This window comes from Miscanthus floridulus, chromosome 3, assembly GCF_019320115.1.
Source record: "Miscanthus floridulus cultivar M001 chromosome 3, ASM1932011v1, whole genome shotgun sequence".
Lineage (NCBI taxonomy): Eukaryota > Viridiplantae > Streptophyta > Magnoliopsida > Poales > Poaceae > Miscanthus > Miscanthus floridulus.
The window spans coordinates 35,905,964-35,922,219 of record NC_089582.1 but is presented as its reverse complement, the minus strand read 5'-3'; the positions used below and the strand labels follow the sequence as shown (position 1 = coordinate 35,922,219).

Below are 16,256 nucleotides of genomic sequence, written 5' to 3'. Positions count from 1 at the left end.
AAAAGAAGCTTACCGATTTAGTAAAATTGAGACAGCGCAATGATGAATCGGTAGAGAGCTTTGTGCAAAGGCTACGAGATGTGAAAAATAAGTGCTACAGTCTGGTGCTGGATGATCGGCAGCTTGCCGATCTGGCTTTCCAAGGGTTATTGCCACATCTTAAAGACAGATATGCTTCTCAGGAGTTTGAAAGTCTCAGTCATCTTGTGCAAAGGATCTCTGATCAAGATACTAGGGTTTTCGAACCTAAAAAGAATTGGAGTAAAAAGGTATCATTTGTTGAAGAAGTAGGAGATTCTGATTCTGATGAAGAACCAGTTATCGGCTTAGCTGAGTGGGTTAAGAATAAAAAGCCGATATCTTGTCTCTTTGGTCAAAAAGAGCTAGAAAAGTTTACCTTTGATATCACCAAGGCCGACAAGATATTTGATCTTCTACTTCAAGAGGGCCAAATTAAGCTGTCACCTAATCATGTGATCCCATCGGCAGAAGAGTTGAAGAAGATCTTGTATTGCAAATGGCACAATGCAACTTCACACAGTACAAATGAATGCAAGGTGTTCAGGCAACAGTTACAATCGGCTATTGAATCTAGGAGAATTAAGTTTGGTACTTCCAATGCCCAGAGGCCGATGAAAATTGATCAACACCCTTTTCCAACAAATACGTTGGAGGCCAAAGGGAAGACCAAAGTATTGACGTCAGAGGCTGCTGAGAAAAACACATCAGTGGATCCCCAACATCGGATAACTACCGATGATGCAAAAAGTAAGGGTTTGCTGGGAGAAAGCAGTAGTTCCAAAAACCCTCCTCGACCTGGCATTGTGATTACTCATCGAAAGCAGCAGGAGGGTTGGCGTCAGCGTAATGATCGATATCGACAACAGCAAGAAGAAAGACATCGGGAAGAATGGCATCGGCATAAAGATCATTGGAGGTGCCCGTTTTTTATCCATTGCTGGGAAGAAGGTATTAAATTGCCAATTGTTGAAAATTGCCCTGAGTGCAATGGTTATTATGGGGTCAATCGATTAGAAAGGAGGTTTCAACCTGGCAATCAGGGTTTATTTATCAATGAGCCGATCAGAGGCAGAGCATCAGTGCATGATCGGCTGGGGGGCAGACTTAGTGTACATGAAAGGCTTGGTAAACGCGCTGGATATTTTCCAAGGAATCAAGAGGAGCTTGAGGAAATGGCAAATGCAAGAGTTCCCGATGAGGAAATATTCTACAGGGACCCTAATATACGCCGTGTAGAATCGACTAGGACCTGTTATTAGCCGGTTTGGAAAACCAAGTTTCCTCGATGGTGCCCGGAGGGTCTAACAAAGACACAGAGAAGGAGGATGCAACGTGAGCGTCAGGAGGATTTATACCAAGAGGAAAATTCCTCCAATGAGAAGTCCGGTCATCAGCAGTGGCAGGTAAAACACAAAAATAAGGGTCCATCGGCAGATGTTAATATGGTATTCATGTTGCCGATGGAGTTTTTGGCATTGTCTGATAACGAGGAAGAAGTTGTTCTCTCTGATCAAGTAGCTCAGTTGACACTAGATCCAATGATGACTGTTTTTGAGAAACCTACCGACGATGAGAGACAGCATCTTAAGGCTTTGTTTGTGAAGGGCAGAGTTGATGGGCAGCCTATGTCTAAGGTACTTATTGATGGAGGGGCTGCGATTAATATTATGCCTTATGTGATGTATCGGAGACTTGGTAAGGGAGATCAAGACTTGACCAAAACCGATATGATGCTGAAAGATTTTGAAGGCAATGTGTCACCAGCTAAAGGGGCAGTATGCGTTGAATTGACCATCGGCAGCAAAACATTGCCGACGACGTTCTTTGTTATTAACGGCAAGGGTGCATATAATCTGCTTCTAGGGAGGGATTGGATTCATGCTAATTGTTGTGTTCCTTCTACAATGCATCAATGCCTCGTACTGTGGATTGGGGATAAGATTGAGGTTGTCCCTGGTGATTCTTCTTATATCATCGCATCGGCAGAATCAGATACTTATGAGCGAACTAAATGCATATCAGGAGAAGTTTGGGAAAAAGAGTTCCTTAGAGTTGCTGATTATGAAATTCCACCGATCCAAGCAGTCGGTTCTGAAGAAGAGTTTTAATGGATAGGTTTGCCGATGATGGAAAATTAGGTCAAGGGTTCACATCGGCAGATGATTTAGTAGAAGTAGATGTTGGTAATGGCGATAGGCCAAGACCTACCTTTATTAGTGCTAAGTTAGATTCCAAGTGTAAGCAGCAAATAATTGATGTGTTAAAAGAGTATAAAGATTGTTTTGCTTGGGATTATACTGAGATGCCTGGATTAGACCGATCGGTAGTTGAACATCGGTTACCTATCAAATCTGGATTTCGGCCACATCAGCAGCCAGCGCGCCGATGCAAGCCTAATATACTTCCTGATATTAAGGCCGAAATAACTAAATTAATTGAGGCAAAGTTTATTCGGCAGTGTCGATATGCAGAGTGGATCTCTAATGTGGTTCCTGTTTATAAGAAAAATGGAAAACTTCGTGTCTGTATTGATTTCAGGAATCTCAACAAAGCCACACCAATGGATGGCTATCCAATGCCGATTGCTGATTTGTTGATTGATGCTGCAGCCGGACATCAAATTATCAGCTTCATGGATGGTAATGCAGGATACAATCAAATATTCATGGCTGAAGAAGATATTCCCAAGACTGCTTTCAGATGCCCAGGTCATGTGGGGTTGTTTGAGTGGATACTCATGATGTTTGATTTGAAAAATGCCGGTGCTACTTATCAAAGAGCTATGAACTTTATTTTTCATGAATACATCGGCACATTAGTGGAGATCTACATTGATGATGTAGTGATTAAGTCTGGAGATGTCACAAAACATTTAGCCGATCTGCGAAAGATACTGGAGTGCACAAGGAAGCATGGATTGAAGATGAATCCTAATAAATGTGCATTTGGTGTATTGGCAGGACAATTCTTGGGTTTTATGGTACATCAGCGGGGCATCGAAATCAGTAGGAAGTCTATTGATGCGATTAACAAGGTGGTTGCTCCTGTCAATAAGACTGAATTGCAATCTTTGATCGGTAAGATTAATTTCATTAGAAGATTCATATCTAATCTGTCGGGTAAGATCAAGGCTTTCAGTCCACTACTTAAATTGAAAGCCGATCAGGAATTTGTATGGGGAGCTGAGCAGCAATTAGCCCTCGATGAAATTAAGAAATATTTAACAAATCCTCCAGTGCTAGTTCCACCTCAACACGGGAAGCCTTTCAGGTTATATTTGTCAACTGATGATACAGTTATCGGTTCAGCTCTTATTCAAGAATTTGAAGGGAAAGAACATGTTATTTATTATTTGAGCAGAAGATTAGTGGATGCTGAGACGAGGTATTCGGCCATTGAAAAATTGTGTCTGTGTTTATACTTTTCTTGTATCAAATTAAGGCATTACTTGTTATCTGCCGAATGTACGGTCATATGCAAAGACGATGTGGTCAAGTATATGCTGTCGATGCCGATATTAAGTGGTAGAATCGGCAAGTGGATTTTAGCATTATCAGAATTTGAACTACGTTACGAATCAACTAAGGCAGTTAAAGGGCAAGTGATGGCTGATTTTGTCACTCAGCATTGTAATACAGTGGACTCTCTGGAGGTTGCTCCCTGGACACTTTTCTTTGATGGGTCCACATGTGGTGAAGGAGCAGGTATCGGCATTGTGTTAATTTCACCTCAAGGAAGGAAGTATGAGTTTTCATTGCCGATTGTTACTACGTCGACGAACAATCAGGCTGAATACCAAGCCTTGATAAAAGGGTTAGAATTACTGAAGGAGATACGTGCCGATGCTGTTGAAATCTTTGGTGATTCTATGCTAGTTATAAATCAATTGGCTGGAATTTATGAATGCCGAAGTGAAGCTTTGATTTTGCATTATGAAAGATGTTTGCAATTGTTGAAAGGATTTAGAGATTTTCGTCTCGGACATATCTCTCGATTGCATAATGAGGAAGCTAATCGACTAGCTCAGCATGCTTCAGGGTATCAGCCTATTCAGGAAGTGCTAACATCAGCAGTTGATACCGATGACTGGAGGAAGGAGATTGTCGATTATTTAAAGGATCCATATAGAAAAGTTGAGAGATGTATAAGGTTCCAAGCTACAAAGTATGTGCTCCTCGATGATGAATTATATTATTGAACTATAGATGGAGTTTTACTTAGATGTGTTAGCAGTGATGAATCGAAAAGCTTGATGGGTGAAATTCATGAAGGAGTGTGTGGGGCGCATCAATCGGCTTTCAAGATGAAGTGGATGATCAGAAGGAATGGATACTATTGGCCGACTATTCTTGAAGATTGTTTTAAATATTTTAAAGGATGTCAGGGGTGTCAAAAGTTTGGTAATATTCAAAGAGCGCCTGCATCGGCTATGAACCCTATAATCAAACCTTGGCCGCTCCGGGGATGGGCTATCGATCTCATTGGTCAGATTTATCCGCCATCGAGCAAAGGACATAAATTTATTCTGGTTGCTACCGATTATTTCACAAAATGGGTTGAAGCAATTCCTTTAAAAAAGGTGACATCGGCTAATATGATTGATTTTGTGAAAGAACATATTGTTTACCGATTTGGTATTCCTCAGACTATCACTACCGATCAGGGTACTATGTTTACATCAGGAGAATTTGATGAGTTTGCTGCAGGAATGGGAATTAAAATTTTAAATTCTTCTCCATATTATGCTCAAGCTAATGGTCAGGCTGAGGCTTCTAACAAAGGGGTTATCAAACTCATTAAGCGCAAAATTGAAGAAAATCCTAAGAGGTGGCATACAGTATTAAATGAGGCCTTGTGGTCATTTTGGATGTCATATCATGGTGCAACCAAAGTAACGCCTTATCAGTTAGTATATGGACACGACGCAGTGTTACCTTGGGAAATTAAAACTGGATCTAGGCGAATACGTTCTCAAGATCAGCTGACAGCCAATGATTATGATATTCTTATGAAGGATGAGTTGGAAGATGTGACGGGTCATCAGTTAAGGGCTTTAGTTAGCATCGAAGAAAACAAGAAAAGAGTAGCCAGATGGTATGACAAGAAGGTGAAGGTAAAGGAGTTTGCCGATGGGGATCTGGTCTGGAAATTGATTTTACCGATTGGGACTAAAAGTTCAAAGTTTGGAAAGTGGTCTCCTAATTGGGAAGGTCCATATCGGATAAATCAGTCTGTTCCTGGTAACGCATATATTCTAGAAACCCTCAAAGGGGTTGTGTTTCCCAGAGCATTAAATGGAAAATATTTAAAGAAATATTACCCTAGTATCTAGATAGATGCATAAAAGTATAAGTGCCGATAACAGTCCTATCGGCTAAAATTATGCAAGGATGTCAATGTCTCATAAAGTGCCGATACAATAAACAAGATTACAAGTTCAACAAGGATTGGATAGCTAATATCGCACGCAGGCGAATCTGGTTGGCTTCCTCCATTTCTTTAATGTCATCATCGGCAGCACCCTCCACAGGCTTGAGTTTTTTCTTCATGACCAAAGCTTTGCGAGCCTGGATATCTCTTTCTTGCTGAAGGGCTTTGATAGCATTGGGTAGCTGGCTTTCTTCTTGTTGAGCATGAGTTAGGGCTGCATCGACTTCTTTCAATTCAGCCAATAGAGCCGTCTTCCTTGCCGATAAATCCAAGATTTTCTGCTTAAGTTTAGCACCCGAAGTCTGCAAGTTGCCGATGCCCTTGTGCTTCTCATCGGCAATTTGTTTCAGTTGTAGCATCTCTTCCTTGAGTTGAGCCTGAGCTGCTCTATCGGCAATACGTTGAGCAGCCCGTTGATATTGTAGTTGGCGGCTTTCTAAATGGGCTGCTGGGAAGAGTACTTCTTCAACATCGGCAGGGACCTGGCCACGGATTGTTTTGAAAATTGCCTTTGTGGGGTCCGAGTCATCCACCAGTTGGGCGGTATCCTACTGTAGCAAGGTCAGGAGAGTTTCCAACTTGGACTTAGTTTCTGCCGATATTGTTCCCAGTGCTAGGGAAGAACTTGTTTCCTCTCCATCATCGTCAAAGACGTCAATAGCAAAGGAGAATAGGCTGTTTGGGGAGTCTTGTTCCTGAGGAAAAGAAAAGGAGGTCGGTTAAGGATAAGTATGAATATTGTAAATCAGCTAGGTTAATCGGTTTACCTGTTTCAAGGCAATTTCCTGTGCTTGACTGGAAGAAACAACCTGGAGTGTGCCGTGTGAGGGATCAGCTGAGCTTGCCGATGGGATGTCCTCTGTGACTTCATCAGTGGTTGGCTCTTGAGGTATGATGACCGATGGCATTGGGGCAGATGTAGGGATCAGCATGGACCTTTGTCGTTTTGGCTGTGCCTCGGCATCTGTTAAAGCTTTGCGCTTTGCTTGGGCATCAGCAACGATTGTCTAGGGGGCATCGGCACTTGTTGGTTGTGAAGCTTGGACGTCTGGTACGCTTGCTGATGTACCCAATTGTTGCTGCAAAACAAGTGTAAGGTATGATATTTAACAGATAAAATGAAAAGTCAAGAGGATACCTCTGAAGGTTTGTCAAAAGAAGTGGTGCTTGATATCGGAGGAATTGCTGATGACGATCCGGTAGCAGCTCTTACCCCCTGATGATTAATGTTAATATAGTTTGTAATCGGTATAAGTAGAAATAAACAAGGTTGTTACCTTGAATGCCTTGACCAAGGTTGTAGTAGCAGCCGATGGAGTGGCCCTAGCTGTAGCCAATTTGGACTTAGAGGTGATGGTCTTGGTATGGATCTTCTGGTGGGTCAAAGCAGTTAAGGTGGGGGCGTTGTAGCCGATCGGTGATGTCGGGGAAACAGGCTGAAGATCGAAGGGTTTCCCACTTTTGCTCACCGATGGTGCTGGGTTGTTAACCTGTCATAAGAGAGTCAGTTACTGATATATGTAGGGAAAAGCAAAAAGGAGTTAAAAGAAACTTACTACGTCGTCAGGGATGGCATATTCAGGGTCGATCATGTGCCGATATGTGTGAGCAGAAGTTGCAAACAGTTGTTCCTTCCACTCTCGCCACCATTGCTTGTATGACTCGGTGATGAAGGATACTGGCGTCCAGGTGGATATATCAACATCTGTGGTATCGGCATCGGGGGAGAGTTGTACTACCTTGTTCCAATCTGTTCCACAGGTGATTGTTTCCCTGGGTTTGATCACATCGGCAAAGCAAAGTTTGATTGGCAGTTGCCCAAAAGCCAATTGGCGGGATACTGCCGATGGGTTGTAAAATTCATACGAAATGTTGGTGTTTTTCCCGCTACCAAATGTATTTACTGGAATTGCCCTGGGAGTAATGATGGCCATCATGAGTTCCTTATCCTGATTCAGGGTGTCATCGGCAAAGTTGAAAAGAAGGGGAAATCTGTTTTCCTCGTCAATATAAGGTACCTAGGCCCTATGGTCACGAGAAAGACCATTGTAGAAGTTTTGGAAGAATCTGCCGATCTGGTCTTCATTGGCCTCTGTTCCAGGAAGGACAATTATGGCTTCACCAAAATTGAGGGGTGAGCGTGTTGCCGATTCATCATCCCCAAGCACATGGTCTTCAGCAATTTCTCGTGGGAATTGTTGGGCAAAAAAGTCCCATTGCAAACGTTTGTGCATATGGGCATTCAGCCACATGTTGATAAACCACCACAGGCCTCCTAGGTTGCCGATGGGTTCGCCAAGTAGAAGTTTCTGAGACACTTGATAAAGAAGATGATAAGTGGAGCTCAGAAGGTATCGGCCAAGAGGAAACCTTACACCATTAGCCAAAAGTTCAGCTACGGGGAGGAAGGCGTTGGTTGGTCCTACTGATCGACCACAGAAGATAAATTTTTCTAACCACATATTCAAGAATGTGGCATGTTCCCTCTGGTTAAGTGTCCCAGTCTTCTGGTATTCTTGAATGTATCCCGTCCAACCGCCGATGTTGCGGGTATTCACTCTATATTCAGATTTTCTACCATAAATGGAGCCTTCATCGGCAGTTGAAATATCCAAGCCAGTGAGCATGTGGACATCGGCAAGTGTGGGAGTAGCTGGGCCATGTCCAAACATAAAAGTGTTTGTTGTGTCTGACCAGAAGTAAGCAGCTGCAATCATCATTGATTCATTCTTCTGCATATCGGCAATAGATAGCCTAATGCATTGGTCCAACTTCCGTTCTGCCCAGTATACTTGCATCGATCTATTAACCCTCAAGTACCAATCTTTCCACCCTTTGGTGGTTTTGGGCCAAGATCGAAAGGTATCTTTCCATAAATTCAGAGAGAAATTTTGGGCTCTAAAGGGGATTCTGTTAACCTCTGCATTGATCAGATCGGTTGGATCTGGGTTGCCCATTGGTCCTAGGCATTGGACATGCGGCTGATCGGTTGGAATAACTAATTTGTTGCGCAGTTCCTAAGTTTAAAGGATCCGGAGAACAAAAGAAAGGAAAAATCACCAACTGTATAGATTTGCAAAAACTAGGGGAATCAAAGTAAAAGGTAATGGAAGTGAAGCGAACCGCGGGGACGTCGAAGTTGATTGCCATTATCTTGAGGAAGATGGGGGCACGAGCCGGAGACTTGAGGTAACGCTGGAGAAGAGTTCTTGTTGGTTGAGGTCGCGCAGTTGTTCGTCGGAGTCGCCACCGGAAAGAGGAAATGTCAAAGATTGGAGTCTGAGGGTAGAAGGCGAGGGTTCCGGAGGAATCTATTTATAAGTCACTTGGAGTAGGGGTATTTTGGACTTATCTCTATACCGTGCGCATGTAGGTCGAAGTGGTTCAGGTGGATATAGTAACTGTTCGTACGATAATCAGGGGATTGTACAGATGGGTTGATGGCAAGTAATCATGACTTGGAAGAGATATCGGTACAGGATATTTTAATTCTGAAAATGACAGCATTATCATGTTAAGATCTTGCCGATAGGTTATTGTTTCGGTATCTTAACCATAATCAAGGCAAGAGTGGTTGGCGATTGTGCGATATTTACTAAAGTGCGTGAATCAGGATTAGATTTGATTGGATTTGATAACAGATCAAGTTTTGGCTTGGAGAATGAGTTACGGTAATCGGGCGAAGGCAAGCGTTATCTGGAGTAAATTTCGGAGCATTAATGGTTTTATACTCCGAAATTGGGGGGCATGTGTTGACACCGTTTTTTGCACGTGTCAAAATAATCGGAGTGGACTAATCGGCAAGGGGAAAGTTACTGAATACTTTGATAGCCGATGAAAGCCAGCTTGTAAAGATGGTTGCCGATAGCTGGTGATGGTCGATGGAAAGGTTGATTTGGACTCGGGCGTTGCCGATGAGGTTGGAGGTGTTACTGCCGATGAAACAGGGAGTATGCCGATGAAGGGAGGCTTGAAGACTACTGCCGATGAAACAGGGAGTATGCCGATGAAGGAAGACTTGAAGACTACTGCCGATGAAATAGGGAGTATGCCGATGGGAAGGAGGACGGTGAGATTTCCATCGTAATTGAGGCGGACAGGGAAATAGATAGGAGTCGATTTCCTTTTCTGTATTTGTTAGAGTATGATTCATGTAAGAGTCACGTGTTTCCTTAGATATGGGATTGGTGTCCTAGTTGTGTTTGGTTGTGTCTCTTTAGATCAGGGTATAAATATGGAGTAAGGGGCAATGTAATGGATATATCAATCAATATCAAAACCAATTTTTACTCCTATTTGCATCTACTTACTTTTCGGCGACTTCGTCAATTTGCATTATTTTTCCTTTTTACGAGTTCTCATTGATTCGGCGAGCTGCATCGCTTCAGTGCGACCTTCGGTGATCCTCGAGTTCTGCATGAGTACCTCTTGGCCGTGACTTCCGGGCGTATCGCTGTTGTCAGGACCAAAGTGCTCGTATCTTCATCCTTGTCGATTAACAGGACAAATCGACTGGCACGCCTTGGATATCGATTCGGGTATTAGCCCTTTGTGTTTGCGGATCCACTTTTGCATCAACACCTGTACACATGCATCCATGTATGAAGGCTGCGTGTTACACCTCCATGTATGAAGCAGATCGACCGCATATCTTCGTACGCGGACCGACTCCGCCGAGCTCCGACCACGACCACGTCGACCGCGACCACGTCGATCACGTCCCGAGCAGCTCTGCCGAGCTCCGACCACGTCGACCACGACCACGTCCCGAGCAGCTCCGCCGAGCTCCGACCACATCGGCCACCAGACCACGTCGCAATGATGATCGCCGCGAAGAACGGCGCTACGACAATCGCGACCACAGTCATGGCAACAGGCCAAAAAGCTCGTGGACCGGACAACTTCATCGCGACCAACCAGATGTCTATCCAAAGATAATTTTCCTCAACAACGCCATCCGCGGCAACCCAGCTTCTCGCGACAGGCGTTCAACGATCACTGTACCGGGGATACATGCAAGAGGTGACGTCAACTAGTATATCCATCGTATTCATGCACGACGGACATGCAATCCAGCAAGATCAAGGCGACGACATGTGGAGTTTTGTCAAAATTGCGGCAACTCGGCGTCAATCCGTGACGGCGGTTTTTTCCATCATATCGTCCACGACGGCCCTCATGTGCGTCCGTCATGAGGCCAAAGTTCCAACCAGGCGTCGGCTCAATCCACAGCAGCCTGAAGACAACGCAAGCTAGCCAAGAGTTACGCATATACGCGTATACGTCTACACAAGTATACATGCAAGCCATCTCATTGGGCAGAAGGCCAAGACGATTTGTTCACACGCCCAAAAGCTAAGTGAATTCTCAATTAAATATTTATCACTTGATTTCTATTCAATGACACACAAATCTTTTTATTTTTCCTCATGCACCATCTCGCACGGCATCTCGCGATGACCCAAGCAAGATGCGTGCATGATGGGATCATCGACTCAAGGCACACGCCTGCCGCTGGAGCTTGGAGGAGAGGGTGTACAGACATAGGTCGGAACGTCAAGGCCAAGTACATGAGCGCTGGAGCACTCGGAAGCCAGACGTCGATCAACTCATGTTGAGCCAACGGCGAGCCGTGTCGATCCGTCAAACAAGCCGTCCGAGCTGTCTAGCAAGTCACGACGAGCCGCATTGAGCCGCGTCGAGCCGTTGAGCGAGCCGCGCCGAGCCACAAGCGAGCCGCGTCAAGCCATCTCTCAAACATCGCAACACGCCGACTACTCCCACCGGTCGTCAATAAAGCTAAGTATTATTTTTAATTGAAAATTTCTTCGATCATCGTACACCTTCGCCGACCACCCTAAGGGTGCGCTCCGCGTTGAATTTTCTCCATACATACAATCCAAAACATGTATAAGTTTTTACAACGGTTCGCCGATACGTTTTCCTTCCTGCTTGAGAATCCCAGAGCCGGCACTGTCTCCGGCTCCACCCCACGCGTGCATGAGAGTCCGCCCTCTGCGCTATGGGTAGTCGGCAGTCGCTCCCTGGTAACACTGGCACTCTACGCGCGGCAGCGTTCCGTACCTCACGCTACGAGATGTTGGTCAGCCCAGGGCTGGCGCATTCTTCAGGACAGGTTAATCCATCGCGCTACGCCTCTACATAACAAAAGGGCTAAAACAGCTAATGTTATTTTTCGAATATTACACCAAGTATAATTCATCGCCAACCGAACACCAAGTGTTTACTTCACCTCCTACAGAGAGGTCAATATATTTCGTACATCATCATGTACTACCGCTCTCTGTGTTTATTTTTCAGGAACACAGTTCGGTCAGCGAGCTCATGCTTCGGGGTTCGCCAAGACCACTACAGTGCTCGAGGACTCTGGCCAGACCATGCTCATGCTCGGGGACTCTGGCCAGACCACGCTCGTGCTCTAGGACTTCTCGCCAGACCACTCCGTGCTCTGGGACTTCTCGCCAGACCACTCCATGCTCGGGGACTCGCCAGACCACTCCGTGCTCTGGGACTTCTTGCCAGACCACTCCATGCTCGGGGACTCGCCAGACCACGCTCGTGCTCGGGGACTCACCAGACCACTCCGTGCTCTGGGACTTCTCGCCAGACCACTCCGTGCTCGGGGACTCGCCAGACCACTCTGTGCTCTGGGACTTCTTGTCAGACCACTCCGTGCTCGGGGACTCGCCATACCACTCCGTGCTCTGGGACTTCTTGCCAGACCACTCCGTGCTTGGGATATATACATGCATCATATACGGGTATATGCATGTGAACGTCATGGCCATGCAAGTGCTCGGGATATATCGCCAGACCACTCCGTGCTCGAGATATATATACGTGCATCGTATACGGGTATATGCATGTGAACGTCATATGGCCATGCAAGCAAACAGGAAACAAGCAGGGACAAGGCATATATGGATATATGCATGCATCGTATATGGATATATGCATGCAAACGTCATGGCCATGCAAGCAATCAGGGGCTACACATATTCATGTTCATGCATATACGTTGCATAGTCGGCCGCGCCTCTTGCTCACTCGTAGCGATGCTCGGCAACCTCTCGCGCCCGTGGACTATGGCATCAGATCAACACGAGGCAAAGCAGGCAAGGACGTACGGCAACATCACCATGAAGCCGACGCAAGCAAGCAAGGCCAAGTATGCATGCATATACGCATGCCATGTAGCTCTACGTCAATTTCCAAGAGCCAAGCTTGATCAACACACAAGCCAACGACGACGACGAGTACTCCAGCAGCGGCAAAGGCTGCTCCTACTGCTCCTACACCATCACCGATTGAGCAAGCCGTCCGAGCTCACGTCGACCACGGCTCGGGGACTTCGTCGCTCGCTCCTCGACCTGTGCTCGGGGACTGCCTCGATCACTCTCTGACCACGGCTCGGGGACTTCGTCGCTCGCTCCTCGACCTGTGCTCGGGGACTGCCTCGACCACTCTCTAACCACAGCTCGGGGACTTTGCGTCTCGACTACATGTGACTGGCGACTCGCATACAGTTGGGATATTCTTTCTCGTTTGGACCTTGCTACAAGGCTCATACCTCGCCTTCCAGTAAGCTCGGGGACTACATCGGTACGATGCACCTGCCGGTGCATCTCGTATCGCCTGCACGACGATTGGATTCTCAACTTAACTGAGAATTATTTTTAGACCCTGGCACCACGTGCCTACGTCACCTACTACTAGGCTCGGGGACTAAGTGGGCACACTTCACCTTGCGGTGAATGTGTTTGTTTTTCGACCTCTACGCCTCTGATGATCAAGGACGCTACGCTTCAAGACGCACTTACATTTCTTTTTAGAAATACAAGTGGGCACACTTCCCAGGACGGAAATCTTTTTCTTTCTTCTTAAGAGCACCATACATTCTTCGGACAACCTCCTTCTCCGGCGACAACGGTGGTCAGAGATGTTAAGAACTCAAGCCTCACTGTTCGGAGAAGGTCGAAACGGCGTGTCACATCAGAATACATGACGCTCGGGGACTAGCTGTGGGGGATATACCCCTGGGTACCACAAGATGGTACATGGGCTGCACCATCCGAGGTGGCCCGGCCCGTAAGATCAAGGCGTGCACATCAAGATTACAAGTTGTACTAGATATTGTAATAGTACCAAATTGGATACTTTACTTGTAACCTTGTCTCTTCGGAGTATATAAGGAGAGACAAGGGTCCCCTAGAGGATAGGTTAATCTGTATACATCTCAATACAATACACCAAAGACACAGGACGTAGGGTATTACGTCGACCAGACGGCCCGAACCTGTCTAAATCGCTGTCTCTGCGCCTTGTGTCACCATCTGGTTCCTGATTACACGCACCGTCTACTGATAATTTACCACCACGGGCACCCCCCTCGGTGGACTGCCGACCATATTTCGTCGACAGATTCCATAAGTCATTAATCAAGATTAACATTATAATATTTGGTGATTGCAAGCTAGCAAAGCTATCCCAAGGTGGACAAGGAATACAGGTTAGGTAATGTCCTTAATGTTTCATCATATTAGACACATGCATATGAAAAGATGATTATAAGGCTATTAGGTAACAAGGGAACTCATGTTACACTTGCCTTCCAAACGCTTGCTATCCAAACCTTTCAACTCCTCTTCTGGATCATCCTTGTATAGCTTCACTTCTATAGAGCGTAACATCCGACTCACGCATAATGATTAAACCTAAAAACAGTACACCATGAATTACAAAAACAAGATAAAAACGATTCTTGTGCAAACGGCGTGAACCTACGATTGTTTGAGTGCAAAAACACCTAAAATGGGTTATGGCGGGCTGTTGAAGTTTTAGGGGTTAAATCATAAAATTCACATTTTAAATAAACTAAATATTGTTGGAACAATCAATTTAAATAATAAAAAGGAATTAAGGCTGGATAATTTAGTTTATGCGAGATTGATCACATCACTGATAAATTAGGTGAAACTAAAACAGGAACAAAGACTAGAAAGGGGACGCCTCTCACCTTGAGTCGTGAAATTGCAGTGAGGCGAGGAAAGTAGTCTCGAGAGAAAGACAAAGCTGCAATGATCTTTCTGTTGACCGAAACAAGTGCTTCAGAGGCACTGCTGATGATCCATATATAGTGCACGACGCAGAATGATCATGCCGATCATGAATATATTCAAAAGAAAAAGGATCAGTATGCTGCTGCGACAGGAGATGATAGGGATATTAGAGAAAATCCTCACCAGATCTTCAACCAATGAACAGCAGCGACGAGTGTCACTCTGGAGCTCAGATGACAATGATGCACTTGCCTATTGATAGAAGATAGAAGGTGCGAGGGAAGCAGTAGTGTGAGATTGAGGAGCGACGGGGCACTTAGTTTATAGGTGCGGCAACCGGCGAGGGAGCTGAGAGGTCATACGGCATTGAGATGGAAAGCGCCTCCTAGTGGACCTTCGAATTATTGCCACTACAGTTACAGTTAACGATCGCTGATGATGAGATAGAAAATACGGCATGGAGTTATGACCACTGAAGATGACGTTTGGTTTACTGATGATGGAAATTGATAGCAAGGAAAGAGATAGTGGCAGCTGGCTGCACTGGCATTGGTGCATTGTTGCATGCATGCCTGAGTGGGCGGCAAGAGCTGTTACGTGAAGACTGCTAGTGGCCTGGTGGTTCATGATTGCTTGGAAAGAAAACAAGTGCAAAGGAAATAGGATCAAAGAGAGGAAGAAAGAAAATTGTGTTGGAATTATTAATGGCAAGGTAAGCCCAAAGGTGTCAACGTGATGAGATGGATAAAGAATGATCAAAGATTTGGCATGAGATCAAAAGGATTTTAGTCAAACAAGGATTAAAGAGTTTGACTATGATTTTAGAAATTATATTTAAATTACTTTTTCAAAGACTTTTAAAACTCAAACTGTTTCTTTAGAACTTTATAAAACATAATTTGAAGTTTATTATTTTTTAATAAATAGAGCAAAACTTATTCAAGGCTTAAACGAGATTTATAAATTCATTTTCCACATAATAAAATTTAATGCCCTTAGCATGAATACAATAAACATATCAAGCTTAAATTTCAAAATTTTAAGAAAATCTCATTCTTCATGGCTTAAATTATAAACAACATAATTAAATCTTGGAAAATTTTAGAAATTTCATAAAACCATTTATTTTATTTAGTGTTTTTTATTCACAACCAAAAATGAAAATTTTGGGGTGTGACATGGGCCTGAAAGGCGGCAAGAGGGGTGCGGCCGCACCAGGCCTGCCTTGTCTGGCCACCACCTTTGGCAGGTGGGTCAGGCTAGGCCTAGGCCACTTCTCCATCGGTTTGGCGCCTAGTTTTATCAGGTAGGTGGGCTTCTCCCTCTTTCTCCTTTGTTTGTTTGGGCCAAAATGATGGAATGGTTGTTTCTTTGTATTTTCTTTCATTTTTGGCCCATCTTGTGATGTTTTTATGCTTGTCCCTGCAAAATGGTCAAACACCAAAACTCGTGGAATTCGTTAGTTATAAGCCCTAATTCTAAGTTTGGAGTTCTTTTGAGTGGATTTTATGTGAGCGTTGGCGGTTATAAATAAGAGTTAAGGACCGCCAACAAACTCCCCCACACTTACCCCTTTGCTCGTCCTCGAGCAAAGCTTAGAGATAAAAGTAATCACGAGCATAACATCCTAAGATATAGGGCTCTCATAAAAGCTATTCCAACACATTCTTTACATAAGTGGGATTTGTGGTGTTAGCTAACATGTTTTCTTGGGTCGTTGAGAAG

General features: G+C 44.7%; 1 protein-coding gene across 1 annotated transcript; it reads right to left on the bottom strand.

Moving 5' to 3' along the window:
- Positions 1–5,726: 5,726 nt before the first annotated feature.
- LOC136545452 (uncharacterized) lies at positions 5,727–7,307 on the bottom strand. Its single transcript, XM_066537472.1, has 5 exons — positions 7,008–7,307; positions 6,729–6,941; positions 6,590–6,667; positions 6,219–6,530; positions 5,727–6,146 (listed from the first exon to the last, which is right to left on the bottom strand). Exons 1-4 carry the CDS (start codon positions 7,041–7,043, stop codon positions 6,459–6,461), a joined length of 399 nt encoding a protein of 132 aa, XP_066393569.1. The 5' UTR covers positions 7,044–7,307; the 3' UTR covers positions 5,727–6,146; positions 6,219–6,458.
- Positions 7,308–16,256: the final 8,949 nt, after the last annotated feature.